The sequence below is a fragment of the Indicator indicator genome, chromosome Z, assembly GCF_027791375.1.
Source record: "Indicator indicator isolate 239-I01 chromosome Z, UM_Iind_1.1, whole genome shotgun sequence".
Taxonomy (NCBI): domain Eukaryota; kingdom Metazoa; phylum Chordata; class Aves; order Piciformes; family Indicatoridae; genus Indicator; species Indicator indicator.
The window spans coordinates 49,948,776-49,966,005 of record NC_072053.1 but is presented as its reverse complement, the minus strand read 5'-3'; the positions used below and the strand labels follow the sequence as shown (position 1 = coordinate 49,966,005).

The 17,230-nt window shown below is 40.5% G+C and overlaps 1 protein-coding gene across 1 annotated transcript in view; it reads left to right on the top strand.

The window, feature by feature from the left end:
• LOC128979453 (guanine nucleotide-binding protein subunit alpha-14-like) overlaps positions 1–13,672 on the top strand; it is a 95,769-nt gene extending 82,097 nt beyond the window's left edge. Inside the window, 6 exon segments of the mRNA XM_054397673.1 lie at positions 1,881–2,026; positions 4,945–5,073; positions 9,389–9,512; positions 12,416–12,530; positions 12,533–12,568; positions 13,482–13,672. Of these exon segments, the coding sequence (XP_054253648.1) occupies positions 1,881–2,026; positions 4,945–5,073; positions 9,389–9,512; positions 12,416–12,530; positions 12,533–12,568; positions 13,482–13,672 (741 nt within the window).
• Positions 13,673–17,230: the final 3,558 nt, after the last annotated feature.

Below are 17,230 nucleotides of genomic sequence, written 5' to 3'. Positions count from 1 at the left end.
CTCACCAGGGCAGAGTAGAAGCAGAGAAGAACCTCCCTAAACCTGCTGGACACAATATTAAATGCATTTTAGATTCTTCCAGACCACTGGAAGCATAAGCAAACATCATTATATACCCAGTTGAACAGAACAGAATGCTTCCAATTATAGAACAGTTTAGGCTGGAAGGGGCTTTTAAAGATCATCTAGTTCCAACTCCTGTGTTGTGGGCAGGGACATCTTTCAGTAGATCAGGTTGCTCAAAACCTCACCCAAACTGGCCTTCAACACTTCCAGTAATGAGGCATTCCACAATTTCTCTGGGAAACCTGTTCCAGTGTCTCACCACCTTCATACTAAAAAATTTCTCCTTTCTGGTTAAGCTAAATCTACCTACTCTCAGTTTAGACGCGTTGCGTTGCTCCTTCTCCTGTTACTACAGGTACTGGTAAAATTTCTTTTTCTATCTCACTTATGAGCTCCTTTTGAAGAACTGAAAGACCACAATAATGCCTTCCCCCAGGGTGAGCAACTCCAATTCAGCCTTTCTTCATAGAAGAGGTATTCCAGCTCTCTGATCTTTTTTTTTTTTTTTTTTTTTTTTTTTGTGGCTCACCTCTGCACCAAATCCAGCAGACTCCAATGATCCAGGTGGGGTTGCACTGGAGCAGAGTAGAGGGAAGGTGTGGCAGTTTTAGGCTGATGCCTAGGAAAATTTTCCACAGATTGAGTAGAAAGTGGTAGAATGTAAATAAAGTACCAAAAAAAAAAAATCCTATTGGTCCAATAACTAACATAAAGTTAGTTGTATAAGCTAACGGTCTCTCTTTTCGGCTTCTTTGCTCTAGCAGATACTAGCTGGTGCTTTTGCTTGGCTGTTGCTGACCTTAGCTGCATTCTTCTTGTGGCTAAGAACTAACAAGCTACTCTCTGCTGTTCTCCTCTTTATCTTTTCCCTTGTACTGGGGAAAGAAAGGAGAGGGGAAACTGCTGGTAATGCCCTGGTTTTGTCCAGCAGGGTTCTTGTGTTATTTATAAATTGCAAACACATGTAAATATTGTATATCTTGCATATATTCACTGCATTTCATATTTCTAGCAAAATTGCGATTTTGCTTGTAAATATAGCTTCATTTGCTTCCACTGAGCTAGTGTGGCAATTTTATTTTGGGGGTAATTTCAACCCATCACAGAAGGGTGCATTGCCAGCTTCATTCCCCATCCTGTATTCAGGTTTGCACAAGCCCACTCTTCCTGTCAAGTCTACTTTAGATGGCAGCCCTTCCTGAAAGTGAATCATCTGCACCACTTGCTGCAGAACAATAAATTCTTTTGTATCCCACAGATACTTAGTCTTATCTTTACAATACTTCTTATGCTTAAAGCAAAGAAAAAGAATTTCTTTCCGTAGAGCAGTACCTTGGATGTACTTCACTGGCATTAAACAGAAGATGGCTTGTAGGAATTTGGTGCCTGCTTGAATAACCTGCATGCTAGGTCAGCCTCTGTTTTGTCCCAAAGCAAACCAAACCTGCAAACAAACAAAAAATGCCTATACTAAAGAATGTATCTAGAATTTTAAAAACATTACCTCAGTTAGAAAACGGTAGTCAGATTTTGTGGGTTTAAAAATAGTGTGTTAAGAGCACCTTCTGACCTTTATTAAGGTCACCTTTTGAAAAGGAAAAAATCACACACAGATAACTAACAATTAAAACATTCAGTAGGTGTAAATTGACTTGAAAAATTAAATGCATTCAAGGATTAAAGTTTTATTTTATCATAGGTTTATTCCTGATGCTTAGTGTTACTGATGGGTAGAGTATAATAAAAGAGGAGAGTGTGTACTGCATGCCAACAGCCATCCTTTCTCACAGTAGTGTAACCATTTAATTGATTAGGAGAGTGGTCAGATGCTCAATGCAGTAGAAGTGGATAAAGTGACAGTGCTGCAGTTGAAGCAATCAAGAAGCTCTGGGGAAGACCCAGGATTTCAAGAATGCTACAACAGACGGAGGGAGTACCAATTCTCAGACTCTGATAAGTAGTAAGTACACCGTGTAATGACAAGGACAAGCCAGACTTCATAAAGTTAAGAATAGAATCATTTAGGTTGAAAAGACCTTTAAAAATCATCAAGTCCAACCACTGACCTAACTAAGCCATATGCCTAAGCACCATGCCTACCTGACTTTTAAATATCTCCAGGGATGGTGAGTCCATCACATTCCCTGGCAGCCTGTTCTAGTGCTTTACAACCCTTTTGGTGAAGATTTTTTTTTTCTTAATTTCTAATCCAAACCTTCCCTGCTGCAACTTCCCTGGTGCAAACCTTCCCCCATTTCCTCTCATCCTGTCACTTTTTTACTGACTGACATCCACCTCACCTAAAACCTCCTTTCTGTTAGCTGTAGAGGGTGATAAGGTCTCCCCCTCAGCCTCCACTCCAGACTAAACCATCTCAGTTTCCTCAGGTGCTTCTCACAGGTGTGAGAGATGTGCTCTTGACACCTTACATCTTTCTTGTTCTCAATGTCTTTCTTGTAATGAGGAGCCCAAAACTAAACAAAGTATTCAAAGTGCAGCCTCACCAGTGCTGAGTTACAGGGGCATGATCACTCACATGGTCCTGCTGGCCACACTATTCCTGATACAGGCCAGGATGCTTCTGGCCTTATTGGTCACCTGAGCACACTGCTGGTTCATAATAAAGAGAGATTTTATAACTTCTGCCTGTGTCTGTGTTAGTCTGTGATACACAATAAGTTTTATGCTGAAGTGATGAAACTAATATTAAGCTTTCTGAACATACTGGACCATCATGCCTCCGAGTTCTGAGGTTAGCACAGCTGGTACATAACCGAGTTTCCAGTGAGAGAAATATTGAAAAACAACTGCACAAAATATATTAACAGGCAATCAAGTCAGGCCTTTCAGTTATGTGAAAAGTTAAGTATTTAAACAAGACAGGAGATAACTCACTCTCCCAGATTTTAAATTATTTGTGAAAAGTTACTGTTTCGCAAGGACAGAAAATTTACATTTCTGTTTCTGCCAAGGTCAAAAAGTAATAGGGTTACCTTTCAGCAAGGAACATTCAGATTAGACAATTATGGTAAAATAGCTCAGAGTGGTTACACACAGGCAATCTATTCCAGTGTGTCAAGCATTATTGTTCTTGACAGAGGTTTGTCTGCCTTGTTCCTAAATAATCCAGCTTTGGAGAAGGATGTCACTTAATGGTCTATGTCAGCCTCATTTTCTAAGAAATCAGCTACAACTGAAAATCAGTTTTCTTTGAACATTTATTAATTCTTCCTTATACTGTTAATTATAATTGAGATCTCGGTAACAATTGAACCTATTGCTGGAGAGAAGAAATTTTCTTCACAGACATCTTTCCTAGGTAAGCAATTGTGTTAAGTGGAAGTATTTTTATGTTAGAGCCCTAATGTGAGGGATGTTTGGGCAGCAAGAGCAGAACACATCGACACCTCCCCTCTTCCACCAAAGGAAAGGGGTGAAATTAGTGCTCAGGGGAAGCTTCGCACTACACCCATGTTGGAACACATTAGGAATACATTTGACCTTTGTATGCCTTCCTAGAATTTTGGATGATCTAGTGTTGCCACCTAGTGGTGGGAAGATAGACTCCAGAGAGGCATACCAGGCACCTTGTCTTGCTCACACACTGCTCACTTACCGAGGCACAGGAATATCATCCTACAATTTAACCCCAGCCGTTAAAAGCACAAAAGCATGTGAAACTAAAGAGGGCAAAGTTAAGACTGACTGCATAGGCAGATGAGAAATTAAAGGAACCACTTTTTATATTAAAAAACATGTAAGTTCAAAGCATTCATGTTTGCAGTGCCTTCCATTAATTGATTGCTGTAATTAATTGCTGTAATTAATGGCCTGTATCAGGAATAGTGTGGCCAGCAGGAGAAGGGAAGGCATTCTGTCCCTGTACTCAGCACTGGTTAGACCACACCTTGAGTACTGTGTCCAGTTCTGGGCCCCTCCATTCAAGAAAGATACTGAGCTGCTCAAATGCTTCCGGAGAAGGGCAATGAAGCTGGTGAGGAGTCTGGAGCACAAGCGCTATGAGGAGAGGCTGAGGGAGCTGGGGTTGTTTAGCCTGGGGAAGAGGAGGCTCAGGGGAGACCTTATTGCTGTCTGTAACTACCTGAAGGGTGGTTGTAGCCAGGTGGGGGTTGGTCTCTTCTCCAGGGCAACCAGCACCAGAACAAGAGGACACAGTCTCAAGCTGTGCAAGGGGAAGTTCAGGCTTGATCTTTGAAAAAAGTTCTTCACAGAAAGAGAGATTGGCCATTGGAATGGGGCTCCCAGAGGAGGTGGTGGGGTCAGCATCCCTAGAGGTGCTTAAGAAAAGACTGGATGAGGCACTTAGTGCCACAGTTTCGTTGATTAGATAAGGTTGGGTGATCAGTTGGACTTGATCTTGAGGGCTCTTTCAACCTGGCTGATTCTGTGATTCTGCTTTTCTGAATTCTGTCCAGCAGCATGTCACTATTTGCATGCAATATTGGCATCATAGATGAAATGACAAGAGATAAGGTACTGTTGGCAAATATTATGACTAGGGCTCATATTTATGTTTGTGTTCAAATCTTAATTCTAATGTTTATTTTGTGAAATAGCAAAGATTATTCAAATTTAAAAAATCAATTTTGAGTGTGTGATGATTGTCTACAGAACATTCAGGCACCATCTTTTTTGAGTGCTACTGTTTTGTCTGAAACATACATGCAGGTCTCAGCTGAAGGGTTCTGGTGTTTTATGCCAGCACAATTGTGTAAAGGCTATGTACAGATTAATCTGTTAAAGCTGCTTTTTGGGAACACTTCTGTGACTGCAGGTTAGTACTTTGGTTTTGAATCTGTGTGATCAGTTTCGTGACAGTATATTAATCTTGTTTCTGTTGTATATTTAACTTTCCAGCTATCTTACTGACCTTGATCATATTGCTATGCCCTCATTTGTGCCAACTCAGCAAGATATTCTTAGAGTTCAAGTGCCAACTACAAGAATTACTGAGTATCCATTTGATTTAGAAAATACTATAATTAGGTAAGACTGCCTGACAAGTATTTCAGTAGAAGGTAGTTGCTGCAACTTCACTTCTGAAGTCCTACCTAGATGCTTTTGCATTCAGTGTGTGTTGTGTTTCCAACACTTTCAGTCTCTGAAGTTAATACAGTAACTTGAGTTGTGTTTCAAAACACTCCTTTTCAAATTTACATTACATGAAGAAAGCTTTTTAATTCAAGGAGCCAAATTACTGTGTATTCTGAACTATTTGTTTAATTAGAGGCTTTGGATGGGTCACAGGGGTGCAGAGGTAATGTATTTGTACTGTTGTGAGTGATGCAGTTTAATTCCATTTTGAGTCAACATTTTCTGCCTCCTGACTGTAACTGTTTGGAAAAGAGTACCCTGACAGAAACGCTAAAGATTTCAAGTGAGTTTTCAATTCAGATAAAGTTAGAGAAGGAAATTTGAGACACTGATGGAAGGAAAAGTAAAATAAAATTTTAAATTAACAAAACAGAATACGAAATGGAGGGCCACAACACAGATTCTTTGTGCTACATAACATACCCCCAAAATTTATGTTCATTGCAATTGAGACAAATGTACACATGAAGATGAAATGAAGTCTGAGAAGGACCTTAGAATTACCTTATCTGCTGCTAGACAAGATATTGCAACAGGTAGGGTTACTGATTTTCTAAGGAAGAGCATTTCTATTTTAAATTTCAATATTGCAGAATTCACACTAATGCAGTTATAGGTGCTCTTCCACCAAAACACCTGTTTCATCAAGAACAAACAGCTGCCAGCAGTTACTACAGAGAACTAGGATCAGCTGTGATGACACAGCCTAACTGTGATGGAAGGTTCTAGGGAACACTTCGACCTTGTAAAATGTTAGGGACATACTTAACTGTCTGCAAACCCCATGTGTAACTAAGATACTTGTGAGCAGTTTGATTATTCTGAATAGTGAGATTAAGACTACACTGGGGTATTTGGGGGGGTGAAGGAGATTTTGGAGTGTATAAGGAAACAAAACTGAGTACATTAACATCCACCTTTACTAAAAAAATCCATCAACACAGAAAAAAACTCCAGCAATGTATTTTTTTGTATGCCTCAATTAGTTTATACACTTAGAATCATAGAATCAACAAGGGTAGAAAAGACCTCAGAGATCATCAAGTCCAACCTATCACCCAGCACCTCATGACTAACTAAACTATGACTTCAAGTGCCACATCCAATGCTTTTTTGAACATCTCCAGGGACGGTGACTCCACCAATCCCTGGGCAGCACATCCAGTGGCAGATCACTCTTTCTGTGAAGTTCTCCTCACCTCAAGCCTAAACTTCCCCTGACACAGCTTGAGACTGTGTCCTCTTGTTCTGGTGCTGATTGCCTGGGAGAAGAGATCAACGCCCACCTGTCTATAGCCTCCCTTCAGGTAGTTGTAGACAGCAATAAGGTCTCCCCTGAGCCTCCTCTTCTCCAGGCTAAACAACCCCAGCTCCCTCAGCCTCTCCCCATAAGGCTTGTGCTCAAGGCCTCTCACCAGCCTCGTTGCCCTTCTCTGGACGTGTTCAAGTATCTCAATGTCCTTCTTAAATTGAGGAGCCCAGAACTGGACACAGTACTCAAGGTGTGGCCTAACCAGTGCTGAGTACAGGGGCACAATGACTTCTCTGCTCCTGCTGGCCACACTATTCTTGATACAGGCCAGGATGCCATTGGCCTTCTTGGCCACCTGGGCACACTGCTGGCTCATGTTCAGCCTACTGTCAACCAGTACCCCCAGGTCCCTTTCTGTCTGGCTGCTCTCCAGCCACTCTGACCCCAGCCTGTAGCTCTGCATGGGGTTGTTGTAGCCACAGTGCAGCACCCGGCACTTGGACTTCAGTTGAATGCCATCATGTTGGACTCTGCCCATCTGTCCAGTCTGCCAAGGTCCCTCTGGAGAGCACTCCTGCCCTCTAACAGATCAACTCCTGCTCCAAACTTGCTGTCATCTGCAAACTTACTAATGGTGGACTCAATCCCCTCATCCAGATCATCAATAAAGACATTGAACAGTACTGGGCCCAACACTGATCCCTGGGGGACACCACTAGTGACTGGCTGCCAGCTGGATGTGGCACCATTCACCACCACTCTCTGGGCTCGGCCCTCCAGCCAGTTCCTAACCCAGCACAGAGTGCTCCTGTCCAAGCCATGGGCTGACAGCTTGGCCAGGAGTTTGCCATGGGAGACGGTGTCAAAGGCTTTGCTGAAGTCCAGGTAGACTACATCCACAGCCTTCTCCACATTCACCAGGTGGGTAACCTGATCATAGAAGTAGATCAGGTGAGGCAGGACCTGCCCCTCCTAAATCCCTGTTGGCTGCACCTGATCCTTTGGCCGTCCTGCAGGTGTGCTGTGATTGCCCCCAAGATGATCTGCTCCATCATCTTGCCTGGCACTGAGGTCAGGCTGACAGCCCTGTATTTTCCAGGTTCCTCCACCCGTCCCTTCTTGTGGATGGGCATCACACTGGCCAGCTTCCAGTCATCATACTAGGCCTGCTAGGACAGAGCTACTTTTTTTTTAGGATAGCAGCTGGTCCAGTGCTGTGTTTTATATTTGTAACCAAAAGAATACTGATAACATACCAGTGTTGTAATTTTTGATGAACAGTGGTTGTACAGCACCACAGCCTTCTCTGTTTCTTTGTCCTTCAGTAAATAAGTTAGGGAGTGAACAAGAGGCTGGGAGGGGACACAGCCAGGCAGATGACCTGAACTAAACAAAGACATAATTCATGCCACATAGCAGCATACTTAGTGATAACTAAAAAGGGGGGGTTTAGGAAAGACTGCCATATTTTTCATTGGAACTGGCTGGGCATTGATTTACCCACAGGAAGTGGTGAGGGATTGCTCTTGCATGACTTGTTTTTTTTAATCTCTTCTCCCACTCATCCTTCACTTATTAAACAATAACTACTTTTCCTTTAACCTCAACCACCAAGTTTTCTTGCTTTACTCTTTCTTTTCTCTCTACCTCTCCACCTACCATGTAGGTAGCAAGAAGCTGAATTGTGCTTAGATGTCATAGAATCATAGAAAATGCATCAGGATGCAAGGGACCCTCAAAGATCATCTTGTTCAACACCCCTGCAATGAGCTGGGACATCCCCAACTACATCAGGTTGCTCAGGAACCCATCAACTTTCACCTTGAATCCCTCCAGGGATGACACCTCCATCATCTATCTGGGCAACCTGTTCCAATATTTCTCTACCCTCTTTGTGAAGAACTTCCTCCTAATGGCAAATCTAAATCTACCCTGCTCTAGTTTAAAACTGTTGCCCCTCATCCTATCACTGCAAGCCCTTCTAAACCATTCTTCCCAAACCCTTCTATAGATCCCCTTCAGATATTGAAATATTGCTATAAGGTCTCCCTGGGGCCTTCTCTTCTCCAAGCTGAACAACTCCAACTCTCCCAGCCTGTCCTCATAGAATAGGTTGTCCAGCCCTCTGATCATCCTTGTGGCCCTCCTTTGGACCTGCTTCAATAGGTCCATGTCCTTCCTGTGTTGAGGACTCCAGAGCTGGACACAGTACTCCAGGTGAGGTCTCAACCAGAGCAGAGTGGCAGAATCATAGAATTGTCAGGGTTGGAAGGGACCTCAAAGATCATCTAGTTCCAACCCCTCTGCCATGGGCAGGGACACCTCACACTAGATCAGATTGCTCAGAGCCACATCCAGCTTGGCCTTAAAAACCTCCAGGGATGGGGCTTCTACCACCTCCCTGGGCAACCTGTTCCAGTGTCTCACCACCCTCACGGTGAAGAATTTCTTCCTAACATCCCATCTGAATCTACCCATTTCTATTTTTGTTCCATTTCCCCTAGTCCTATCATTACCTGACACCCTAAAAAGTCCCTCACCAGCTGTCTGGTAGGCCCACTTAAGATAACGGAAGGCCACAATAACTTCTCAGAGCCTTCTCTTCTCTCATACTGCTGGCCATGCTTCTTTTGATGCAACCCAGGATATAGTTGGCTTTTTGGGTTGCAAGTGCACATTGCTGGCACATATCCAGCTTCTTGTCCACCAGTACCCCCAAGTCCTTTTCCTGTGCACCAGGATTAACCCACAACACAAAAGAACAGTGGAAGCTGTAGCAAATGAATCAAGTTCAAGTATTAAGCAGAGCATAGAATGTTAAGATACACTTTTTACAGTTCAAACCTACCTCACATAAGTGATCTATTGTAAGGCCTTCAGCTGTACTTAAAGTATGTTATCAAAATTACTTTTGATAACATACTTTATCTGTTTGACTCTATTTCTGTTTAGCAGGATCGTGGATGTCAGTGGCCTTCCACAAAGGAAGTGGATCCATTGTTTTGAAAGTGTTACTTCCATCATTTTCTTAGTTGCATTAAGTGAATATAATCAAGTCATGGTGGAATGTGACAATAAGGTAAGTGTTAAGGTTATTAACATGTAATAATTGGTGGAATGATTAATAAAAATGTTAATAACTTTATTAATCTAAAAGCCCCACAGAAAATATTAATAAAACTTATTTACTATTTATTTAGGTTCATGTAAAAAGTTGGGAATTACCTATGCAAAATGAGCCTTTAAAAATAGCAAGAACAATTAAGGAAAAGGAAAGGAAAAGACAAATATAAACCTAGCATCAAATTGAAAGTTGGAGAGAGTGAGGAGCTGCCATTTCTGATTTGCTCACAAGATGGACCCTCTTTGCTCTTTAACAGAGCTTTAAGCAAATCAATACTTGAATTTCTCACAAAAGCTGTCTTCAATTTAAAACAATTCTGGTCAGTCCGAGACGCTGTGCCAGGAGCTGCAGTCAGGAAATTTTATAATCCAAAATTGCATTCTTGATGCAGTTTCAGGGCCAAAGTGAAAACAGGAGCCAAGCACGTTGTCTAAACAGAAAAGTAAAATTGAAACCACGTGCTCACAGGCGAAGGCTGCCAGCTGCACCCAACCAGCAGGCAGGTAGAAGAAGAAAGCACGAGTTTACCAAAAAGCCTCTACTTAACTACTTTTCAAAACAAAACGGACCACTGGCAGAAAAGTAATTTGAAACTTCGCCAACTAAATTCTGAGCACCAGCACAGCAGTCAGTGGCCACGGTTCCTGTCAAACAGGTTTATTGGCTTTACACCGCAGGCAAGTCTGGACAAACCCCTGTGCCTAAGCCCCTTCAGCCAGAAGTGTCTGTCTTTGTGCACTTCTCCAGGCCTCCGCCAAGGAGGAGTGGTTCTTGGTGAAACATGTATGGGCTTAGTTATGCTCCATCAGGACAGTGAGGAGTGGGGGCATGGTATATAAGGTATACAAAAGAGACGCACGCTTGTTGAGACAGCAATCATGTCATCATAAAAGCATTTAGAACTACTAGAATTACTAGTAGCAATGATTACTACCACCCATGAAATTGTATTAAAGTAGTAGCCTGCCTGTAAAACTAAACTCTACCTTAAAAGACAAAACATGATTTAAATCACTTAAGCTATGTCAAATATTTGAGAATTTGGGTATGAGCAGTATCTCTAGGCAAATAAAAGTACTTCAGTCTTCTGTAGTTAGGTTTGTTAAGTCTCTGGTACTTCAGAATTTACCTGTGTGTTAATTAAGGAGAATTAAACCAAAATAGCTTTAAATTTACCTCTTTGCCAAGGTCAAAAACATAAGTTCTCCTATCTGTTTTGCAGTGCTGTCAGCAGCAGTAGCCAGATGTTGTAGAGAAGGATGCAACACAGAAAAACACTAAGCAGTTAGGAAAGGCATTTTAGTGGAACTGCATTGCTTTTGATAGTGGTAGCGTTACATCCTTCAAATGTCCTTCAAAAGTGCTTAATGCCATCTGAACTCTAAAGTCCCAAAGCCCTTACAGATCACATTGTTAGATCTGTTTGAACTATGAAGAGTATAGCCTACTTATTTATTGAAGTATCACAACATCCATTGGAATTGAGATCAGGTTCTCAAAGTTTCCTGTCATCTTTAGATTTATGAACAAACCTTGGTCACTGTAGCTTTTTTTCCTTTCACTGTCTTGAATGCTTGGTTACGCTCATGTTGGCCATTAGGAAATAAATTACTACCATCACAAGCTTATCCCCAGGAGCTCCAAACAGCAGTCTCTGGTGTTCCTGAGATCTTTCCAGAAATAGTAGTACAGTGAAAAACATGGTACCTAAAGGTATGTGTGTTAATTTGGGGTTAAATTACCAAGGTGGGAATTATAAAATTAATAGTTATTTTTATTTTCCCAAAACCCCCACACCATGTACAAAATTGATTAAAACTTATTTACAGGTTCTATTCAGTTGTGAATTCCTCCAGGATGCTTACGTCGACTTTAGTACAATTTGGAGGATTCAGAAAATGGAAAGGCTAAGCCAGAAATAGCTTCACCCCTTATAAATCAGAGGCCAAATGATAACCTTAGGAGAAAATATGGGAAGTCTGATTTACTCACAAAATTGGAGCAGGAATCTGAAGACAGCCCTAGGTCTCTCTCTCCAACACAGGCTTCAGAAAACTGCAGAGTTTGTAATCCAATTTTGTGGATAATGAGGCTCGAAATCCAAAAGGGGACCCACCAGGAATCAAAGTGTCCATAAACACGCTTTGCAGGATCACTCTCAGGCTGGCAGGCAGGCCAGGGGAGAACCAAGTAAGAGTGGCAAAAAAATAGGAGCCCTGACTGCTCTCTGCTCACCCTGTTTAAAATATTCCTAAACAATTGTCCAGGCCAATATATGAAGTGCCCTGATGATTGTATTTCCAAATCCCAGTGGGCTTCCCCATCAGTAAATACCTGTGAGGGACCTCCACCCTGGCAGCAAGAACGGGCACCCATTGCCTGTCCCCAGGGTAAACGGAAGCCAATCTCACACCTTTGTCTTCCCCTATTCAGATGGAGGTGAGGGAGGGGGTTTGGAACACAGTGTAACAGTACTTAGGCTGCTGTCATTTAGCTGTCACAGCATGTTAATAGCAAGTATTTTTACCTGATACATCCTGCTTTAGTTCTGCTTTCACAGAGCAGCACAGCACTCCATGGCTGCTCACTAACTCATACTAAGAATTCAAGCAGTTTCCACTACTAAAAGGCTTATCTCGTTTTCACATCTACATTCATAGTAGTGCTCCGAACACCAGTGAATAAAAAGATACAACATGAAGAGTAATGATCAACCAATGATTGATTCCACAATTGTGCTTTATGAAGTAACAGTTTTAAAAAAAACTTTCCAAAAAATCATCATGATCTCTGGCTGATGTGATTTGTATATGGTACTGTCCAAAGAGTGTACCTTCATATACTTTTTGTTGTTGTAGAATCGAACGGAACAAACCAAGGCCTTATTTAAAACTATCATTACATATCCATGGTTTCTGAATTCTTCAGTCTTTTATTTAAAAACAAAATAGGATCTTCTAGAAGAGAAAATCATGCATCACATCTAATTAGTTACTTTCCAGAATACACAGGTAAGCATTTATCCCATACTATCTTCACAAAGATGAAAGTCATATTTAAACCTGTCCTCATCAAATTAAGCATGAAAAGTGGAATTATTCAATGTATTTCCTATCTATGCTTTTCTACTTTATCCTTTAAAATACAAAGTTAAGTTACTCAGTTTTACTGGAACTTTGGGTTTTTTACTGGATCATTGTGGACAGTTGCAAGATTTCTTGCAGCCATTCTGTTGCTGCAAGAGTGTCAGGATTACTATGTGAGAGAACTTGAGGAATGCAGCTATTAATGCACCTCTTTATATATATTAAAAACCTGTCATAACGTTCTGTAATCATTATTATAAATTCTTATCTATATAAAAGACCCAAAGTTAAAAAAGCAGTCTGAATAACTTTGCTTAACAAATTTTACTGTTACTTAACGTCACCAGAAAAGTAATTAAACAATCACAGATGTATTCCACTACTTCATTCAGTATTATATTCTGCAAGACATACATCATGTTGAATCCTACAATTAATAATGAAGAGTTACAATGAGCTAATAGCTACATAGAAAAAAACACATCTCTTGCTTGGATAAAGTGAATCCTCTTTACTCCATGTGTTTTAGAAAATGTAATTTCTCCCATAGTATTTTGACATACTACAATAATGTAGCAAACTATTAACATATGCTGGGTAATTTCAGTTGGAGTTGTTGGGGGATTTTTGTTTGTTTGTTTAAAATGCTATGGCCTGTAAGGTTTACTGTGGAAAACAGGGCACTCCATGCATGTATCAGTTTCTGTTCCACTGGCATGAACGAAAGAATGCAAACTAAGACTGGCATATGAAACTAGTCTCTTAAAATACTGTCCATGTTTCTTCCTTGACCCATAGCTTTTAATTGTTCAAGACCACTAACTGTGCTTTTGACTAGGTCCTAAACAAGACGTCACAGCTGCCAGAGACTTCATTTTGAAGCTGTATCAGGATCAGAATCCAGGCATGAAAAAAGTCATCTACTCCCATTTCACTTGTGCCACAGACACAGAAAAGACTCATTTCGTCTTCGCTGCTGTTAAGGACACCATCCTGCAATTAAAACTCAGGGAGTTCACCCTGATTTAAAGAAAAAACATGGCTGCAGTCACAAAGTGTGGCTTACTCATAGCACAGCCTGTACCAATTATTTTTATTTCTTTAGCATTTAAAATCATAGCTTACAGAATTTCAAGCAGTGATGCCTTAAAAATGACAAGTTAATGTTATTTTAGGGTGCTAGACATTTTTGTATTCTTGTTCTATGCAATGTAGTTGGAAGACAAGAGTAATCCTATTACACTTCTTAGGAGCATCTCTCAGTAGCCTTGATAGGCCAAACTTGTCAGTGTTCTAGGAATCATTACAAAAGATTAATCCCTGGTGACTCCTGTTTATCAATGCCTTTTTCTTCAAGTGCCTTACAAAAATAAAATACCTTTCATAGTTAAGGAATGACAGATTAAGATCTTGTAGGCAGTCCATGGAATTAATTTTTTTCTAAAGGGGAATACAGCAAAATATTTAACAAACATTCTTGGCATTCAGTACTGTGTGAGCTCAGAGGTCATCTACAGCTGCATTAAACTAAGCTTTAAATATCTCCTAATAAGCTGCTTTTTTGCATTCTGTATTTTCTTGTCATAGTTTCCTGGGTAGTTTTATATGTATTAAAGAGCAGTAAAGCCTCTCCTGTAGAAGACTTTTGCCACTTTTCCACTTCTTCCACACCCTGCCCAATGACACTAAAGATGCCAGCACCATAATAGCTCAGTCAGTTCTCCTTTACTGTGTCAAAAATTCTCATAATGAAAACATTAGGTCAATCTTGAAAACCTGTTTTATCCATTCAGAATTCATGACAGTGATCGGAACCTGATCAGCTAACCCAGAAACATTGGTAAGAAGAGTGATATAGTAGAACAGTTTGTTATTAGCAGTAATTCATCCCAAAAGACACACTGAGGTCCTCCTGTTTTTAAATAAATTAAAATTCTATTCTTCCAAGAAGAAATATTATAAGCAGTAGTTTTTATCATCTACATAAAATAGCAATTTCTATGCAACACAGAAAAAATTCAAATTATGATTTTCCAGCTTGAGTACTGCTTCTGTGTATTCAGCTATGTTGATAGCTCTTGCAGGTCAGTCCTGTGTAAAGCCCACCCTGACCTTTCACTGCCCACAAAAACGTTTACTATTTTCCACAATCAACAGGACAGTTCCTTTTTGTCCAGCAGTAGAGAGAAAATGTCCAGAGCTGTTTTGGGTTGCTATGCAGAAAACAACCTCTAACATTTGATTCATTTATTCTTTCTTAAGTGCCAGAACAAGCAGTAGAACGCTGTTCTTACACTGCTTTAATAATATTCTTCTCCGAGGGAAGCACACTGACAAAAGCATTGTGCCCATCCTAGTGAGTGGCAGTAATTGGCACCGAGGGAACAGCACAGTATCCCCTGGGACAAGATAGAGGTTAACCTCAAATGTCATCTCTACCTGGCCTCAGGAGTACTGACATCATGGCAAGTCCTCAAACCTGCTGTCCTGAACTAACTACTATTGCTCAAAAAAGAATTCAAAAGTATTTCTCGTCACACAATCTGAAGATACTGGAATCTTACTTAAGAACTTCCAGTCACATGAACAGATGCCAAAAATACTTTCTCTAGGACAGCAGATTTAATGAAGGAAAGCATATGACATGCCCAAATGATTAAACTGCTTGATCCAGTTTTGAGCCCCCTGAGAACCTTGATGTCTTGAGTCAAGATTTGCCATCTATGCAAAGAGCTCTGAGCCTGGCTTTTGGGAGCACAAGCTTTGGGATTGGGAGAGTTACCATTTTACAGAACCCATCCAACACAAGAATGCTTTTCTTTCACACTTCGAAAACATTAAAAAACATTCATAAGCCCAGTTATCAAGACAAATTTCTGCACATAGTTCTCAGTCTGCTTGATGCAACACAGAATGAAAGCCACAAGGACAAAAAACTGAGACACACCAAGCAGGAGAGCTCAGTTTTCCCTCACTTTTTGCCTATTAGTGTTCTACTTCACCATGCTCATTCCAGCAGTCACACTTTTTTCAACCTCTGATGTACTGATCTGGAGATGATGAATAGACATGGTGTGAACACTCTGACTCCTTGCAGGAAGATGCTTAGGAGACTTAAAAGCCTATTTACTCCACTTTTGAAATATTACAAGAATATTTAGAATTTGCCCTGAAAACCATCAAAACCTCTTCATAAAAATACCGTCTGCTGTGAGTAGAATTTGAGATCCTTAAATCCCACTTGCACTCAGAAGAGCAAATTGTGGTTGCAATTCTTAGGCTAAATAAGGCTCAGGCTCCTAGATGATGCATATAGTAGCCAGACAATTCCTAAATTAATCCCCCAGTAGGAGAAATAGACAAATCTTGACTAAAACAGTTGTAGGCAGGGAAAAAAGCTGTTTGCTAATTTTTTGAGGTTTAGACAGAAAACCATAAAAAGCATTTAAGAACTGCAAAACCAAACTATGACAATTTGCATTTCAAGAGAAGCTGATGATAAACTATTTTCTGTATGAAAATATGAAGTGCTTTGCAAAATTTTGATCTGCATAATGAAACATGTTGTGGAACACATGAAAATCAAATTTAAGTCAGAAATATTCTGTACCATGTCTGAGAAAATTACAATACACAATGTGTATTCACACGTTTTTTTCACCATTAGTTTCCACATTTAATAACCCTCTTCTCTTGAGGTATACAGTCCCAGTTCCTGGAATTGGCAGAAAAAAAAAATCCAAAACTTCCATGGTATTGAATTAATTACTGTAGTGTCTGCACACAATAGAGAGATTGACAGCTCCCTTGCCCGGGAGCCTGGTTTTAGTAACGCATTTAAGCACAGAACCTGAGAACCTTCCTTAGCAGAAGTTACAGATAAATGGATTAACAAATGGGCAGGGTGAGGGATAGAAATCAGCTGTAGCCACCTATACTCTCAGTTCCTGAGCAGTAAGCGTTTCACCAGTATTGATTGCTTCTTTATGCCATGTCTTCAGTAAAGATTACTCACTGCAGATAGAGAGACATCAACTGTTAGTTTCATGCTGGAAAGACGTACTGTGGAGCACTCCGATTTGCTGAAGAAACACCACACTCTTGCCTTGTAGACTACTTACGTGATTCCAAGGAACATGGTCTTTTCTGGAATTGAAATGTAAAAGGCTTAAGGAGTGGGTGGAGGAAATTTCCTAAACAGTTTTGTGGAACATTCTCATAGCTAATACAGTATCAGGAAATACATACAAATCAATCTATTTAAATGTCACATGGATACAAAGCCACTAACAAACAAGCCACACAACTTAGCAATCTTACTAAAGTATGTCATCTGTTTACTGAAACTGTTTTACAACAGCACAGTAATCAGGTAACCTATGGTTTGCACTGCAAGAGTATGCTGTATCAAATTTAAGCTATCAATACATAGCAATATTAAACTTCTGTTGGCTGTGTGTAGGGTTTATTATTTGCAGATAGGTTGCTGGAAATAATTCAGAAAGAGCAAAAGACCTTAGTGACTTCTTGGGTGTGTCAGTGCACTTTGTGAGGTGTTAAGAGATCCTAAGTAGCAAATGGCATACA